At 40.6% G+C, this 18,244-nt stretch overlaps 2 protein-coding genes across 3 annotated transcripts in view; one reads left to right on the plus strand and one right to left on the minus strand.

Moving 5' to 3' along the window:
* Positions 1-18,244, minus strand: part of LOC306840366 (delta-like protein 4) — a 94,796-nt gene that overhangs the window by 57,630 nt on the left and 18,922 nt on the right. The window lies entirely within an intron of this gene.
* Positions 11,027-18,194, plus strand: LOC306840368 (synapse differentiation-inducing gene protein 1-like). Of its 2 annotated transcripts, XM_079369603.1 has the most exons (5): positions 11,027-11,481; positions 12,671-12,847; positions 12,938-13,426; positions 16,407-16,544; positions 17,826-18,194. In XM_079369603.1, exons 3-5 carry the CDS (start codon positions 13,004-13,006, stop codon positions 17,982-17,984), a joined length of 720 nt encoding a protein of 239 aa, XP_079225729.1. In that variant the 5' UTR covers positions 11,027-11,481; positions 12,671-12,847; positions 12,938-13,003; the 3' UTR covers positions 17,985-18,194. The 2 variants fall into 2 exon arrangements, with proteins under 2 accessions (XP_079225729.1, XP_079225728.1); XM_079369602.1 differs by lacking the exon at positions 12,671-12,847 and having other exon boundaries at positions 11,029-11,481.

Below are 18,244 nucleotides of genomic sequence, written 5' to 3' on the forward strand. Positions count from 1 at the left end.
GTGGTGATGTGGTGCGATCAGTTTTGGCAAGTGGGTCATGGGTCTAGCTAGATTTGAGTTTTTCTGTTTTGAACAATAATGCTAGGCTAAGCTAACAGTCAGGCTGACTCTCAGCCAAAAAATTTAAAAAAATGTAAAAATAGTTTTTGGGTTAGATGAATAATTTGAATAATTTGTGGAAAACCTAATTGTATTACGCTGACACTGGTCAGTCCTTTTAGTAGGCCGATAACAGTTGCAAAGGATCAACAATGCCAAATGACTGCTGATTCATTTGTAGGCGTACCTTAAGCTGTCGTCATTACAGAGTAATCATTACGTCTTACCTGGCTGATCCCTGGAGTCAGCTGTGTGAATGGCCCAAGTTAATTTGGTCCGACTTGAGAGAAGTTAAACACCTCACACTCAACTCTCTACCATCTGTGTACAGCCAACCCACACAGCGCGGCCAACTGTTCCCATTAATGTGATTTGATGCTTTTCTCCTCGCATGCGTCCCTGGAGAGTGACCATTAGCATTGCAGCCACTTCCTTCTCAACAGGATAATGGAAAGAAAAGATTGTCTGCCTTTGTTTTGGATGTTTTAAATTGGAGTACATTTAATCAACAGACAAAGAGAGACACATCTGAACTGCTCATCAGTCATTTATGTGACATTGCAGCAGCAAGTAATGACTTTACGAGTCAGGGAGCCACCCACAAGGTCTAATCTCTCAATTGACCCACATGGTCTACAGTTACAACTGACTCCTGACCTTCCCTCTGCTTTGCTGGTTACACGAAAGGAGGAAGCCCACAGATAATGCGGGTCGACAGCTCAGACCTGCACAGCCACAGCTCTTCATTTATACATCACATAGCACGGGAACATCTTTCCTGGCATGTCAGATAACCTCAAACTCTCCCTTCCCAGGGGAGATCATGAATGTTGCAATATGCTGCTCAACCTGAGAGACATGCCGTGTCGACTCCTGAAGAGTCGAGTGTTTTGATGGGTGAAGATACAGTATGTGGGTACAGACAGGAAAACACTTCACCCCACTTCCACATTTAAATGAACATTTGTTGTTGCCTTGAAAAATGTTACATATCTGCGACACAAAACTGTATAAAGGGGATGAGTTTCTTGGGACTAGAGCCGTATCAAATGTGTTGCAATAACTTGTAAGGGTTTCATATGAATAAAATTGGAGTGGGAAGTGGACTGGGAAGGAGAACAAACAAGAGAAATAATGAGCAAAAACAAGGTCACGATTTTGTTCAGTTTCAGACAATACTGGACTGTCTCTTTCTCACTGCTTGCAGTGTACCAGCAGCAAACTTTTAATATAATAAATGTTGAATTAAATAACAATTATAAGCTATCATTAACCTTCTTAATAGGGATAAATGACACTGGAAAAATAAATGTATCATAAATGCATTGAGCTTGTTTAGGCTTAAATATAACAACTGAAAATTGAAATGTGCAATCATTCAATCACAAGTATACTTGGAAATGACGTAAGGCCTGCATGATATAAGAAAAAACAATATGGTTCAATATTGTAATAAGGTATAAAGTGCTGTAAATACACTAATATTAAAGACTCTGTATTAACTTTAGTTGTTTGCAACACAATTCTCATGAATCTAAAAGAAAGCAAGCATTTTTTTCACCACTAAATTGGCACCAATGGGGCACCAGTAGCCTAGTTAGTGTACAGAGGCTAAAGTCTTCCAAGTCTGGGGACTTGGTTTGAATTACGACCTGTGGCTCCTTTCCCACAAGTAATTCTCTATTTTTTCCTCTTTCCCTGACTTCCAAGTCCACTCTCCTGTCTCTAAATAAAAGCACACAAAGCTAAAAAATAAACCTTAATTGACACCAGTTATTCTGAGGGCAACTGGTGAAAAGCTTGAGTTCATCTAACTGCATCAAGCCAATGTGAAAGCATGCCCATTCTACCCAGGTCTCCAACCAACACAATGTAAACATGCTGATTGAGAAAGCATAGCTTGTTTATTTCCAATATTTTCTGTATATATTGTGATTAATGATTTAGCAGCCCTAATAAATCTTTTATACGTTAAAGACACCATGACTCAATTGAACAGATTTCTGCCGATTGTGAACTTTGATTCATTGTTTTGTCATGTTTTTCTCATTCAGTTAGTCTCAGATCACGTGTAGGAAGGGTAGTGGTGCAAACACTCAAATAAACTATTTATGATTAGCCAGAAAACTAAGAGTCCCCATCTATAACACTAATTGGAATAAGTAGAGTATGTGTCTCATTTGTAAAAAAAAAAATTTTTTTATTTTGCTCCAAAAACAATTGATTTTATTCACCAGTTTTACCACAACAAACAAAAATCAAACACTTCAGATCATGTCTGCTTTCCACTATCTATTTCTTACACATTTTCTGACACAGCACAACTTGGTGAGCATTCAGGCCTGCAGTTAAATAATTATTTACATTACAGATACATGTAGTTTAGAAGCTTTAATTTTAATATGAGCACTCTCTGATCTAACACTTTAACGGATTTAGCACTGATCTTGCGGTTTGTTCCTTTCACACACACAATTTACCTTCAATACCTTATATGCTGTGTCATAGAAAACATATTAAAATGCATTCTAGATGCTATTCTGTATCTGAACTTTACTGCCTATCCTTCCCTTCTTCTACCTCATACTTGGTAACCACGGTTACCTTTAGAATCACACTGTCAGCCTATTTTAAGAAACTAGCCTCCCTTATACAAAGTGTCTTAACACATTGAAGGAGGAAGCACTTCTATTTGTCATACTTGTGTAATGTGAAATGTAGGTGTGACATATAGCCATGTTTGTAGACACACAAATACTCTCGTTCTATGGATGGCAGTTTTGGTGTTCTTGGCAGTACATCATTTGAAAAAGACTAAAACATCTCATCAAGATATATTTATGGTTCATATACTGTAGGATTAAAACCAAATGTCTTGTAAAATCCTCAAACTGTTAAAAAGGTGCAAGCAGGTAAAAGTATTCACCGATACCCAGTGAAATAACTCAGCTTCTACTGTGATGATTCCGGGCATTCATGGTTCCTATGAGGATGAGCAGATGGTTCTGGTGATCAGTTTTCCTCCAGACAACTAAGGTGTAAGTGGGCGGTCAGTAGTAAAATTTCTCATTTTCTACTGCATGCATGTATATTTGGAGCAATGACATTCATGTCGCCATCAAAATAAATTATAAAAAGTAGAACCTCCACAAAGTCAAAATCTGACTGGCTAATTTGTATCATACAAGTAAATTAATGCAAACTGTTCACACACACCGTGCGCTCCATGGTCACACTCTAGTCAATGCTCCTGTTTCCACAGCCAGTAAAGCTACGCTCGGCTCTTAAAACAAACTGAAAGTCTATTTTCGACCCTGACAACTGTTAGCATTCTAAAACACTTACTGACAAAGTTAAAATTGTAAATTGTTAGCATTACTCCGTGCCAGCAAAAAAATGTTGGCATAGCATGCCTTTTATTTTGCATTTGCAGCATCATATCTGGCCTCACAGAGAAACTTCAAGTTCATTTTATGATTGAACTTCATTTTTCTCAAACTAGGTGATGTACACCATAAACAGGATGTAGCTAGCCTATCAACTTAACTATTTTACATAGCACTGATACAGTAACGTAAAGGGACAGAAGTCCTTGGGTTATCCTGATTTCAATTAAAACAAAAACATCCCTTTTGTTTTATCTTTTCATGTGCTTACACTGAAGTCCCACTGAAACTATTTCACTGAAGCTTTTCAGTGCTGCAGTAAGATTTCATGTCCACCTCTGACTCAATGTCAAATGGGAAATAGGTCATATTAAATGAATGGCAGATTAAAAAGGCCCTGATTAAATCCTCATCCGAGCTATCACTCAACATAATGAGCACTTCAATGAAATACGGATATGCCAATAAAATATGTATACTTCCAGCAGTCCCAGGTGTTTAAAATTAGTCTACTTCAAGTGTCCATCATGTTAGAGACACACAGACATATACTATCTATCTATCTATCTATCTATCTATCTATATATATATACATAGATATAGATAGATAGATAGATAGATAGATAGATGGATAGATACACACACACACTCCTTCATGACTCCAGTTCTGTTAAATACTGCAGATAGCCCATCCTCTCTCCATGATGAGAACAAACACTTGACACAGGAATGGTGGCTTTTATAACTGCAACCTTAAACCAAAAAGAACTACAAATGCTGTTTGTTGAGCTGTATTATGGGTAGAAAAGCAATTACATTCAGCCTTACAAAGGAAGGCAGAATGGCAGAAAGGTGGAAAGGCGTTTCAATTATTGTTCACATCTTGTCTCGTACCATCCATAGTCAATGCACAAGTTTCGTAATCAATCTTGCAATAGACACTTTTCCTCATGTGGCTTCATTTTTCACACCAGGTGTCGATGGCATGTTGAGCGTACTGCCATGTCTTTACATTAGCAGTGAAAAATGTGGAGTTGCTGCCTCTCCTGCTGCATTGCTTTTCACAGGATCACTCTATTGCAGCAGACAGCTGTCCAGGGATATATGACCAAACTAATATGGCAGAGCAGACCAGCCATTTAACGAGCCTTGGACCTGAGAGCGCAAATGGATGAGCAGTTGCAGAAATTCATCTTTATTCGTCTCAGATCCACATGATTACACCTCTCCCTTGGGTTGAACATGTGAGCATTGATTCCTTTAAAAGCCTGTCCAAGTCGACACGTATCCTGTGGAGTGGCTATTGACATAGAACGCAATCCTGCTGCAGTCTATCATAGCTTTCTGGCATGTTGTAATTATGTGCAGATTGGTCTTTCACGTCCCCCCTGGGTCCATTAGAGGCTTTTAAAAATGAGAGGCAGGATGGCGGACACAAACAAGTATTCCTTCCTGACCTTTTGACACCAACAGGAATCACAGGGTGTTTTGTATTGTTTATTTGTCACAACAGTGGCCAGTGACAGTGCACATTGAAAACAGGCTTTTAAAGAAGGCTGCCTGCTGAGTCCCTGATAATAAACCCACTTGAAATTGCAGCTCAGAGAAGAACATTAAAGAAAAACATTAAAGAGGAACATTAGGGAATGTGCGGCTATCGATTCAAAACAAGCGTCTGGAGCAGAAGAGTCTTACAGCGAATACTTAATAAAGGGATCATAAAATGTTATAATTAGTTTCACATGTTTTGTGTCTGCAGAATATAGTTTCCAATCACACTGCAGAAGATGCAAACTGCTAAAATGTTTAGGCTAATTAGTCCCATTGATTTACTCTTTACAAGTAACAAAGGAATTTGTACATTATTAAAAAAAAAAAAAAACTGTCATTGACTGATAAAGAGGATCTCAGGAGAGCAAAGCTGTTTCCTCCGGGGGGTGTAAACTTTTAAAACAGTGTGCTTGTGCTGTCCTTCAACCTACAGAAAGTTAAAGAAGTTGGTGGCTGCAAAATAATCCATGTTGTTTTCATAGTGACTAGCTTATATTAGCAGGTATCTTACACATTCAGCAGCATTGTTAAATTCATTTAGCGCCAGGTGTAATATCTACATACAGTTTGAAACAATGGTCTTTTTTATATCCCGGTTTAGGTCCAATAACTTTCACAATAAGGAAAATATCTTGTACGCTACTTTTAACTGCTAGATGCTTTCAACCATAGTGACTAATTGATACCGGATTGATGCTTGACAGGCAACATAAACTGGTTTTAGCCTCTTTGTGATCATTGTTAATCTTAATTGACTGCTGAACCAAAGCAGTAAATGTGCAGGTTATAAGCCAAAACAATTAGCTCAAAGATGCTTAAACACTGTGTAAAGGCAGAGCAGATTTATTCTCCAAGACTCTTTTACACCAGATGTGATAATTTATTCAATTTCAATTTTAAAAATGAAGATCATAGCTGCTTTGAAAATCTGAAGAATATTTATTCAGTATAGTGTAACAGGCTCTTGTTTATGTTGTGAGTCAGTGCTTTTGAGGTGAAGGTAGGAGGTGTTGTGACAGGTGCAGACACCAGGTAACTGACATAATGCAATGAGACAAGGCAATGAGTCACTGCACGCCCTCAGCGAGCTCCGCTGCTTAACCTGCAGCAGCTCCATACCATCACCTATTTATAGCTGTTCTACAGCAGCCGAGCAGCACTGACAGAACGGGGAATCTGTCTTCGTTAAGCTCTGTTTTCCTAAAAGCATACAGAAAATGTAATGGCAAAATCCTCTGCTCTTTAATGAACGCTTTAATCCATTCAAAGAAGAAAGAAGTCTTCAAGACAAGAGCTTAAAGCTGGCAGAGCACATCAGCTCTGGTAAGGCACGTTTAATTGTTGCCTCTTTAGATTGGACGAATAAAGACAGGATAAAACCATATCTTCAAATCCGACATCAGTCATGGTCTGAAAGCTTCACATTGCATGTTTCCAATGTTAAAATGGAAAGATCAGAGGTATTATTTCTTAAAAATCTTTAATCTCCTTAAACAGAGGCAAGGTTCTTGTAACAAGTCATGGCCGTATTCAGTCAACAGATCAATAATGCAAACAATGTACATCGCTATTATTATTATTTTTCCATCTGGCACAGCATCAACGCATTAGAGGAAATCCATCATATTAATGATCCCAGGCCCACTTCATTATTCACAGAGAAGCAGCTCGCCTGTCCAAGTAAATTATCATTGGTGTTCTATTAATGGAAGTTTTCAAATCTTGCCATGGAGAATGCCATTAATCTGCACGCAGCGTCTCTCTGGAGTGCAGCGGTGTGCTACTGTACCAGTGCCAGCGATCTTTAAAGATGAGAGGCTCCCCACTGTCCTCATTCGCTTTCCTTCAGTGGGAGGAAGTTCAATTATGATTGACGTTAACTACAGCCGCTGCAGACTGGCTCGCTCCCAAGTTGCACACTTTGCATTTTTTATGCTCCGCTAAAGGGATATGTGGATACAGGTGAAGGGTAGAGCTACAAAGTGGTACTTCTGTCTGAAACCGTGAAAGACAAACTTTGACCTCTCACCTCCTGATGGAGCTCTCTCGACTAATTCGACACATATTGCATTTGTGAGTTAGAGAACTGTGAAGCCAAAAGCTTCTGCTGGTCCCTGGGGACTCGTTGCACATCCATTCTCCCTGTTTGCCCCGCAACGTGGGCTAACATCCAAACACACCCTGCTAATATTCTGATTAAACATTTGTCCAAGGACCTTGAAAAGTCACGTACTGTGCAACTTTCAAACACTTAAATGGGATTGCTTCTCATAATGTTGGCATTCACCGACTATTATGTTTTTCATTATGACAACCTACTGTAGGAGTCAAACTCATTTTCATTTCCTCTGGATGTGAGCAGGCAATAAATCCATTGCTTTTAAAGCCCTGCAGACCAGTAGACTTTACTATTAGACCTCAACAAATAACTAAAGTGAAATTTGGTTATATTGCTCTCTGAAGTTAATTCTGTGGGGGCATGAGAGCATTGTTTCGTGGTAAACAAATGAAGTTTTTAAAAGAGCTTTTGCTCCTTTGGAAGAAAGACCCACTGCCTGAAGGTGTAATGCTTGATCTGTTATTTATTCCCTTACCTACCTCCTATCTTATTCATCACCAGATGTAATTTACATACTCTCACTCTTTTTCTGCCCCTAATAGTGCATGGCGCTGTCATCTGCTTCCTGGCCAGCTCATTGTACACTGAGTCAGGAGCTGGATATGAGGCAGTGTTTGGCTCTAAAATGTGGGTTTTTTTTAGTTTGCAGCATGACTCCAGATCTTGAAGGAGGTCCATCCTCTGCTACTGTCAACACCCTCCCATATGCCAAACCTCCTCCTGCTCTTGCACCTGAACCTGGCACTGCAGGTACCAAAGTCCTGCTGTTTTTTGCCGAATGTGTTCTGTGGCTGATTGCAAGAGCATTTCATTTCTGCAATGATCAACAGGAACAGTGTTTAAAAAAATAGATGAAAAAAAGCAACATAAAAATCAGTTAACTCTTGTAAAGAGTCAAACTGATACAGGACGATTTAAATTTGTTAATAAAAAAAAAAAAGAAATCCCCTCATGTTGATGACAACCAGTAACAGAACAAACAAAGCAGTCTGATCAAACTTTCAAGTGTGCTTTTCCAATATGCTGGCACTTCTCAAAATTTTCCTTAAATGTAGTGATGCTAAAACAAAGATGATCATGTATACAGTACACAATAATGTCCAGCTTAATGAGGATTTTCAGCCATTCTTCTTTCAGCACGTTTAAGTTCTACTTTATCCTTTGAAGAAAATCCTTTGAAAAAGTTTTTTTTTTTAACTTTTGTTCAATCCATTTTCTAATTCAGAAATGCCCTGTAAACAGTCTTTACTCTGGCTTCCCTCCTCCTCCTTCAATGGGTATAAATTGCTGCAGCGCAAATTATCCCTGGTTCAAGAAAACAAGACCATATGTCAAATTCTGGCCTCCCTTCATTAGCTTCCGGGCTTTTTTCTGTATTGATTTTTTATATTTTATTGCTGACTTTTAAGGCTCAACATGACCAGGCCCCTGCTTAAAGCAAAGACATTCTAACCCCATATAAATTATGTACCCTTTTCTGAGCTGATAGGAGTTTCTTTATGGTTGTGGTCGACTGATAACTAAGGGCAATCAGGCCTTTGCAAGCCGGGCACCTAGTCTTATAGAAGGTGTCAAAGGTATCGGTGGTGGTGGTGGTGGGGGGAGGGGGGCCTTTTCTGCTCTGAGGTTGTGAAAAAAGTAATATTGCACAAATAACAAAAAAAAAATTGAGTTGAAACAAAGTTATTTTGGAAAGAAGAACGTTGGCAGTAGGCATATTCTTTAGGGATTTATCACTGAAACATGTTATGTTAATTTTTGACAGCAATGGATTGCTTTTTTTGTGTTGGTCCTGGGGGTGCTCAGCTTTTCTTAGATACAATGAGGTGGGGGCGGTGGGTATGAAACTATTTGCTAAATCTGTCTTGGATTTTTCTTCACACATCCTTTTTTATTAAAAAAAAAAACCCTGGTTGTTTCATGTTATTCTATTTCACTTAATAGTGTTTCATCCATTCAGACTGATCTAATTGTGTATTTTTGCTCATGTTCATCACTCCCCTGGGTCGAATTTGTGGTTAGAAATCTCCTTTTGGCATACGCTTGTTATAGTGTTTAATAAAACAGGAAATAAAGCACAGAATGTCCATGTGGGAAAAGCTGCTTAAATCCCCCACTTTCTTCGCAATAGCCGACTAGGCCAGATCAAATTAAGTGCTTTGATACTTTTCCTGCCAATCGGATTAGCCTGATGAATTCCCAAAAGTGTTTGAATGATTAAAGACGGCTAATGGGCCTCAGGAAAGTTCACAGTGTCAAGAGTTGGCCAAGATATCCAACGGGGTGGAGGAAAGCGAGTTAATAAACAGCAAACTGTAAGAACATGTTTTGCTTCATTACTGCTCTGTGTCAAGCTGCTGTGCATAAGTACTTGCATATTTATCTGTAATCAGCTGTTTTGTTTCTGGAAATTACATGACTCTGAGGAGGGAACACTTGACAAATAGTGCATCTGTTATATAGTGACACCATGTCTAAATATAGAGAGGAAAATGGAGCAGATAATAAGAGGCGCAGTGGGGACCATAAATATTCACCGTCCATCTAAAGAAAAGAGCCTGGTCCAAGGAGAAATCTTCTTTTCTCATGCTTAATGTGAGGCCACTGAGTTAAACATTTTAAACCTGAATATATGTTGAGACTCTCTTTCAGTGTCATTTTTACGACATAGATCTTTGTCAGAAAATTTTATTCTGAATCCTGCCGAGAAGGCTGATGGATAGAGGAAGAGAAAGATCTGGAATAATGGATAAACGGTTGCAGGTTGTGCTCCCCTCCTCGCCCTCTCTTGTAATATACTCATCTCCTGAGGGAGTGGTATCCATCACAGAGATGGAGGGGCTGTTATGCCACATCCCTTCTTGCATGTGAATACAAGGTGACTCCGAGGGAGAGAATGAGAAGCAGCTCATGTGTGCCCGCTTTTATAAATGCAGCCCCATGTTTCCCTCATAAAGTGTCCATCAGCACCTTAATGCATATCTCCCAGTGAAAGTGACAGAGCCTGGGCTTGCACATTATTAACTCCAGGCGTTTTTATGAGCCTGTGGAACAGAGTGCTCCTTCTGAATAAGATATGTGTCCAGTGTTCAGATGCTGTATATCAGTCTCTTAGTTTCTTGGCATTGCATTACAGCCTCTGATAGGTGCTTATTTTAGTGTTTTACACGAGTCTACAGCAACACTGTAAATACTGTAGTCATGATTATTCTCCAGTGGGAAACAAATAAATGAGGTGTAGTTTTCCTGTGTTGAATCCATTATGTTGCTCCTATGAGAAACACATCCATATTAATGTTGTGTAAACAGTGTTTACAATGATAAATGGTGGCATGGAAATAATAAGCAGCTTAGCAGAGAGGGTTAAAGGCACAACTAAATTGGCAGGCTCATGATAAATGCATGTGATTTGCCTGAAATATTAATCAAATCTAAATGTGCAATGAATTTAATAGTAGTTTGGACCCGAGATATTTTTGGAACTAATTCAGAGACATGCACATTGCTTCATGGAGAACGAAATCAGGTTAGATTGTCCATTTTTCAGCTATAATAAAAAACTTTAAAAAAAAAAATAAGGAGGGAGAATCCAAAAATACATGCAGCAGAGGGAGAGCTTTATTAAAGATGAGCTGTGAAGTTTTTGTGCTGTACTGGGTACATGCGGTGGGTGTACTCAGCAGGGAGGAATAACACTTAGACTGCAATTCAGTTGTGCAAGTTAAACAAGCATTGCAATTATTTCATGAGCCAAGTGAATTTGCAAAGCAGAAAAAAAAGCTGGCTTATCCAATACAATTGCTCTGTCAGGACGCACCCAACCTTTTTCCAAACACTGCTTATGCAACAAAGACAAAACAGTACAACCTCTTGTACTGGGGGCGTAAAATGAGCCAGCATATGAGACATAAGGCTGGGGGAAAGCGCCCAGGCAAGACGAGGAGAGTTTGGAAATGTCAAATCCGTGGTTTGTGTTGGAGTTCACAGCGCGCCTCACACACCCAGTCAGTTAGAGGAAGTCAGCTGAGCCTCTGTCAGAGATGTTTGGAGCTTGAGCTCGGTGCCACACTGTGCGTAAAATCCACCCGTCAGACGCAGCAGCGGTGCCATGGCGGGGAGAGCTCCGCGAACAAAGTCCGTTCTTCTCGCAGGCGCGGACTAACTTCCTTATTCACGGATGACATATGTTATATGTTGGGCTACCATGATTGTTTACCTAAACTGATAACGTGAAGTACTGGAAAGGAGGGTCCGTCTGTCTCAATCGACTCAGTTTTTGCCGAGGAACGATGCTGAACAAAGCTGCGGAAGGATTTTGCATCACAGGTGAGATGTTTTTGGATGTTTAGCAACTGGTATCAAAAATATATATATATATTTTTTTAAGATTGCTAGCTTCCATAGCAGATGTAATAGTAACGACCAAAACAGTTCACACAGAATGATTTCCCCTGTGATCATGTAGAAAAATTGAAATGGAAAAAAAATGCAGCGTTATGCTGGGTAAAAACAAAGGTGATATCATCACAATAAGGACAGTTGTGTGCCTTTGTGTATGAGAGAGAGATAGAGTGCTATGAAATAAACTATGAAAGAAAGACAAGAGAAAGAGAGAAGTGTTGTATGTGCTCATGTTCATGAATAATTGTGGAGTCGAAGCACACTCACATGTGCTGAGTGCACATCTTCTCTTGTCAGATTAATTATTTGTGGTTGTGGGATGTGGTTTTTGTTGTGTAATGTAGTGTGTAATGGAATTCCCTGTTATCTGGAGAGTGCTCAGCCTCAGAGGTATGTGAGGATGGAGAGTGCAGGACACAGTGTGTGAGATATGAGCTGAAGTATTTGGTGTGAGTGGGCTCAGATTGAGCCACTGCCTGGCCCACTTTCTCCATCTACTCTACTCCAACAGCTCTGGGACTCACTGCACAAGCTTTTGTTCCCTCGGGGTCACAGAGGCTAAAGGTCTGCTGTAGACCTACAAATCTTCTCCATGTCCCCGGGAAGCAGCGCATTCAGGCCACTGACTACTTTTAATCTTCTTAGTCAAATATTTTAAATACTAATTCAACCTGGGGCTAAATTTTAATAACAGCACTTTCAACTTAATAGTACGAAATGACTCCTTTACTCCTGCTAATTCCCAAAGAAGGTGCAGCTCGAGCCTCAAAGGCTATATCACACATTATTGTTTAACATGAGAAAAAAAAAATCTGAAATGTAGTTATTGTGGTCAAAAAGGTCCTGGATTTGCAAAACCAAACAGTATATTTGCTTAACGCCAACTAGACCTACACAATACATAACACAGCCTCTTCTATGAAGACTTGTTTCCTCAGTGTTGTTATTTTATACTATTACCCCCTAAAAAAAACAGACTTTTTTTCTTATTAGTCCCTCAGTTGCACTTCAAGGTGCCTGGATAAATTCAGCGAGCCCAGATCACAGACAGTCAAAGTGATTGGTATGCAGTGCAAAATGCAGCAGCACCTGACTCACTTTTCCTGCTTTATAGGCAGCCTTGACGCGTGGAAGAGATTTTCTCCTGTGTGTTTAGGAATCTGGAGGTCTGAGATGCAACAGTTGAACGTACAGCAGATGGTGGTTTTATGGCTCAGACTGGCTTGTGAGAGGAATGCAAACAACATCAAGATATGTCCTGCTCTGAATTCACAAGGACAAATAGCAAAACGTATATGCAGATTCTGATTGAACTTCCAATTATTTGTTTCTTTTATAGTTTGTATTTACCAAATGAAATTATAACTATTTATATTTCCAGCCTATAGTCTGCCAAATCATTGTTGGACCTCCCGCTTTCATCCCCTAGACCATTGAGCCTGCCATCATGGAGAGCCTCAGTGAGCTCCAGAACCCCCTGCTTGACAAAACCAGTAAACATGTGGTGCACAACGACTACCAGGGTTACCAGTGCGACTACCCAAGCCAGCCTTACCAGGACAGCCTCATCGGTTACTACTACACGGAGACCAATGGCAAGAAGACCCAACAGTTCCTGGATGCTACCTCCCTGCATTTGGCTGTGGAGGCATTTTACAGACCGAACTTTATCCTGTACAAGGACGACGTAAGTCTGCACAGCAAAGACTCCAAGAGCGAGAGCTTTGAGACCACGTTCACGGAGAGTAAGGACACCGTGGCGGATGGAGTTTCCACGGAAATCAACCTGGACAACACACAAGGAGAGAAGGATGAAAAGATCCAAACTGTGTCGTATGACGTGGAGGAGGAGCAGGGTCCCGAGTACGAGGTCAGAGATCACCAAGAAAGAAAAAATAAATGGTTTACTTTGCAGTTCTGTACTTGCATGTTTTTGGGTATCGGAAGTGTTTCAGAAGAAACTATGCATGAAGTCTCTCCTGCTACACGCTAATATGGGAATAATTACTCCAACTAAAGACATCTAAGAGACAATTAATATAAATAGAGCCGATTAGCAGTCTTTCACTGAGTAATTAGAATAATGAGTTGCTTTACGATATAAAAGGTGTTACAGCACTTACTCATAACTGTAAGAGCCATCTTTCAGCAGAAAGTGAGTCATGGAGCGTAAAGTGAAGGTTATTATTTCCTTCTAATAGACTGCCAGTATGAATCACGCTCTCTTCTCATTCTGTTCTCTATATGGTCAATTTACTCCAGTCTTTCTAATCTATTGTTAAGTAATTGTCTGCTTTTGTTTTATAATTACATTCTAAGAAAATGACACATCTGCGATGATCAATGAACACTACTTTTCTTTAAGGGCTCTGATTGTGATTCTCCCCACCAAATGAAACCACGACAGAAAAAAAGCTCTTTCAGAAGCCTTAAAAATCTAATTTCATCCAGGGACGTTTTCAAAACACTGAGAGCTCTGATCTGGCAGAGAAAGAAGTGTTTTGACCTCCCAGGGCTGATTATTGCGCCAGTTCTTGTCCCTCGCAGGCCGAGCAGATAGATCGAGACATGGCAGCAACTGCCATTAATGCAATAAGTGATGCTGTGCTGTGAGGGGATTTAGCAGGACTGTGCTGATGCAGGGCTGTCGGAGCAGGTATGGAGATAAAGCTATTCCCCGTCAAATCAAAAGGACAAATGAATCCGATGTGAACAAAGTTATCCAGCTGTAAGACGAGACCTTCTGCTTAGAATGTGTTTATTTACCTTTAATTATTATGTTTCTGTATGTGTGCTTGACTTAAGATAAGCAATAGGGAAGAGACACCTCCTTGAGTTCAGGGGTGTAGTCTATAGTGTGTGGCAACTACACATCCTATTTTTTTTAAATCAGCAGATATATTTTCAATGGTCCTTCCACCAGTACTATCCCTCAAAAATGTCATGGCAACAGTGCAAACCAAGGTAGCTTCAGCCCCTTAAAGTTAATTGGTAAACCCAGGCCTCGCTCTTCAAACTGTGATTGGCCACGTGCTTTGTCAGAGTGGCCCAAACCAGTTCATTGGTCCAACAGACTTAAAAACTAATGAGGCTATAATGTTGTGTGTTTTTAACCTAAGTTAATGTTGATACGCTTAGTGTGGACAGAGATTCAGACTTATCTGAGCACACGTGCAGTACGTCATGCAAACCATTCACAATTCAAGGCTTCACCGCAAGCAGTCCAGTTGAACAAGTTTGGACAGCATGAGAAGAGTAGCTTTAAAATTGTAATTCCATCACTAGTTTTTGTCAGCAAATGTTTGAAATCTTTCAAAAAATCTTTCAGAAAAATAATAAATTGCAGGTGACAAAGTAACAAGACTGTGTGGAGGATTCCACAGCGACAGCCCAGACTAACAGGGTGCAGCAGTCTGTGTGTGCCCTGCTTCGGAGTCTACTGTGGCTCCTCTAGACTCTAACAAGGCCTCGGAGAAAGCTGTGACAGGGTTGTTAAATGGCACTGTAGCACTGTGGAAGAACCATCAGTAATACTTGCTTGAGACTGGGATTCTGTTCCCAGTCAGCCAGACTGGGCGTCAGATCGGCTGTCAGAAGGACTGAATGCAGCAGTCACTCAGCTCTGTTATCAAGTCCTGCTACAAAGATAAAAGCAGATTACTGCTGTTTGCTTCCATTCATGTGATGTCAGATTATTCGGTTATGACCAGCTGCTGTTTTGATGCATCACACACGGCTGTCCAGGTGGACACTGTTCATAAAGCAGATAACAGGTCGCTTCATAATCTTTCCTTGGCCACGGTAGCCCTTTAGTAATTGAGTTGCATAGCACTGCTGTCCTCTTCTTCCCCCTAACATCGAAATACTGTAAGATTTACACAGAAACACTCCCAAAATAGCTCAAGATAATTATATTACATTGCGTGGTTTGGTAGATCAGATGAGAAACTAAATCAGGGAACATGTATGGTTCATTACTTTGCCTGCCTCCCTGACTGTACTTTAATTACCTCTAAAATGGTTGGTTCAGTTCCTGCCTTACATAACGATTTCGATTTTGCGCCGTCTCTTTCCCCCCTCTGATTGATCCCTAAAGGCAGCAAGACTAACAAATGAAACCTGCTCATTCTTGGGGCTATTTATTCAGACAAACATCCACTCAGTGTCGGGGATGGTGGACATCCCCTCAAAGATCACTCGTGAAGTCACATTGAAATCTGTGCTGCAGGCACCATGTACCCATGCGCTAAATCTATCGTTTATTAGCCCACTCCACCCGTGTGGCCCTGAGCTTCAGTATCATGGCATAGAACCTGGAGCTTGGTGAGCAGTCACAGCCTTGAAAGACGACAGGTGTATTGAGCAGAGATGGTGGTGGTCTCGCTCGCTGTCGGAGCAATCTAGCACATAAATGACACTGTCGCCTTGCTGTTTCCCCTGTCACCGTGCAATGATGGGACAATCCGTTAATCCTGTGTTATCTGTCAGGCCGCTCATGGGTGTTGACAGAAGCACCAAATCCTCTCTGGCTGGCTGAGCATATCCTTTCCTTGGTGGTAGACGAACAAGGGTTGATACACTGGCCTGGGGGGGGGGGGCACAAGTTGTCAAGCTAAACCCAGCCGAAGATATCCAAAGTACATCTGACTCTCGACACGACATCCTTCCTTTTTGCCTTGAGGGCAAACTCGATATCAATGTAGTCAACTTTAACTAACATTTTCAATGTGTAGATTGTCCTTCAAAATTGTGGGTTTTAAATCAGTCATGTAAAAAAAAAAAAAAAAAAAGACATCATATTCTTCTTTTTTTTCTGACACTTAATTACTCTTCAACTTGCTGTCTTCCAGAGTGACAGCTCCAGTGACAGTGAGAGCGAGGACAACTTCATCGTGCTGCCCCCTCGGGACTACCTGGGCCTCGCCATTTTCTCCATGCTCTGCTGCTTCTGGCCCTTGGGCATCGTTGCCTTTTACTACTCTCACAAGGTAAAGACCCTTAGAGCTCGAGTCTGCCATTAACTCTGCTTATATGCATTCTATTTAAGGTCGGCAAGCGCAGACAACCAGACACATGCTACCTCAGCTCCTTTTCCACCCTGTGAGCCCCACTGCAGATGATTGATAACGTAACGTATTCAGCAGGTTTGGACTACTATACACACTAGTCTTATGTGCACAAGTGGAACAGAGGAGCCTATAATTATGACTGAAATGATCAAAAAACATGGAAAAAGGTTAACATGATGTACACCCAGATCCATGTTATGAAACATTAGTATCCTAACTGTGCCATATTAAAACTGACCAGTGGAGGCTGGTGCCTTATATCCAATAAATGTGATTTTTTTTCACAATTGCTGTAATTGTAACCACAGAAACAAACTATTGTGCTGAACAATGTTGAGTAAAGTGTATAGTTCCTTTAGTTTTAAAATGATGAGCTAGTTTCGTAGCATTACTAGTCTATAAGGTTACAGTTATGTCATCTGACCGTAACGATTTCTTCTTCTATTATTCACTGGCGGTCAGCGAAGAGCTTTTAAATGCACTACAGCTCCTGTCTGGTGGCAGTACTGCATTACACGGGTTCAAAAGTAATGGAAAAAGGAAAACAGGTAGCGTAGTGGTTAGTGCGCGGATGTAGCCGTCCAGAGGCCAGATTTACATCAGACCCGTGGCCCCTTTCACACACATCATTCCCCATTCTTTGTCTATCTGAATTAAGTGTCTATCCACTTACAACAAAATAAAAGCATTGTTTTTGTGAAATAAAAGTCGCATGCACATTTTGATTTTTAATCAATAATAATTATATTAGAAAATGATGACCGATCCATAATTCCGAGCAGAGCACTTTTTAAACGTTTTTTTAAGACCTTATTTGTCACATTTACACTCCCACTTCCACATCAAATTCTGCCCTCCAACCTCAAAGTACAGCATATCCAAGTGCTTTTGCAGCATCTTTCACATTAATTGCAGAGACAATTATACTAGAACAGAAAATAATGTGTCAAAAGAATGAATAAAGGCCAGGCTCATTTTTTGATAGGAAACCCAAACACCCAAACAACACATTTGTCACTGTCAGCAGAGGTATAATGACCTAATTGCCATAGTTACTAATGGCTCCCCAAGAGCATTTCTTGTTTTCTCTCTTTTAACTGTAGCTGAACACCTACTCATACACTCTGTGCTGATGAGTAACATACCAGCTCATTTCTCTCTCCCATTTTTTTCCCTTTCCTTTTTTTTTTTTTTTGTCAGACTGGCAAGGCCATCTCCAAGGGAGACTTCTCCAGAGCGGGAATGAGCTCAAGAAGAGCCCTGTTCCTGGCTGCTCTCTCCATCACAGTCGGGACTGGGATGTATGTGGGGGTAGTGGTGGCCCTCATAGCCTACCTGTCCAAACCTGGACATGTATAACACTGAAACTGGTCAGAAAGACAAGAGAAGATTGGGGGCGGGGGATGAGATACTGAGTTGAATTGATGCTTTCAAACTTCCCTGAGTGTGGGGGCTGTCTGCAGAAAAAGAAAAGACAAAGAAAACAAGGTGAGGTGATGGAGCATTACTTGGACTACATATCGATCAGACTGAAACAGTCCCAGCGAGGTATTCCACCACAACAAGAAAGAGTAGACTGCGCAGAGAATGATGAATGCTCTTCCACAAATACTGCTGTA

The sequence above is a fragment of the Symphodus melops genome (genome assembly GCF_947650265.1).
Source record: "Symphodus melops genome assembly, chromosome: 19".
Taxonomy (NCBI): domain Eukaryota; kingdom Metazoa; phylum Chordata; class Actinopteri; order Labriformes; family Labridae; genus Symphodus; species Symphodus melops.

Coding starts and splice junctions, on each gene's coding strand:
- LOC306840368 (XM_079369603.1), top strand. CDS start 13,004: ATGGAGAGCCTCAGTGAGCTCCAGAACCCCCTGCTTGACAAAACCAGT. Junction 13,427..16,406: donor AGCAGGGTCCCGAGTACGAG/GTCAGAGATCAC, acceptor GCTGTCTTCCAG/AGTGACAGCTCCAGTGACAG. Junction 16,545..17,825: donor CCTTTTACTACTCTCACAAG/GTAAAGACCCTT, acceptor TTTTTTTGTCAG/ACTGGCAAGGCCATCTCCAA.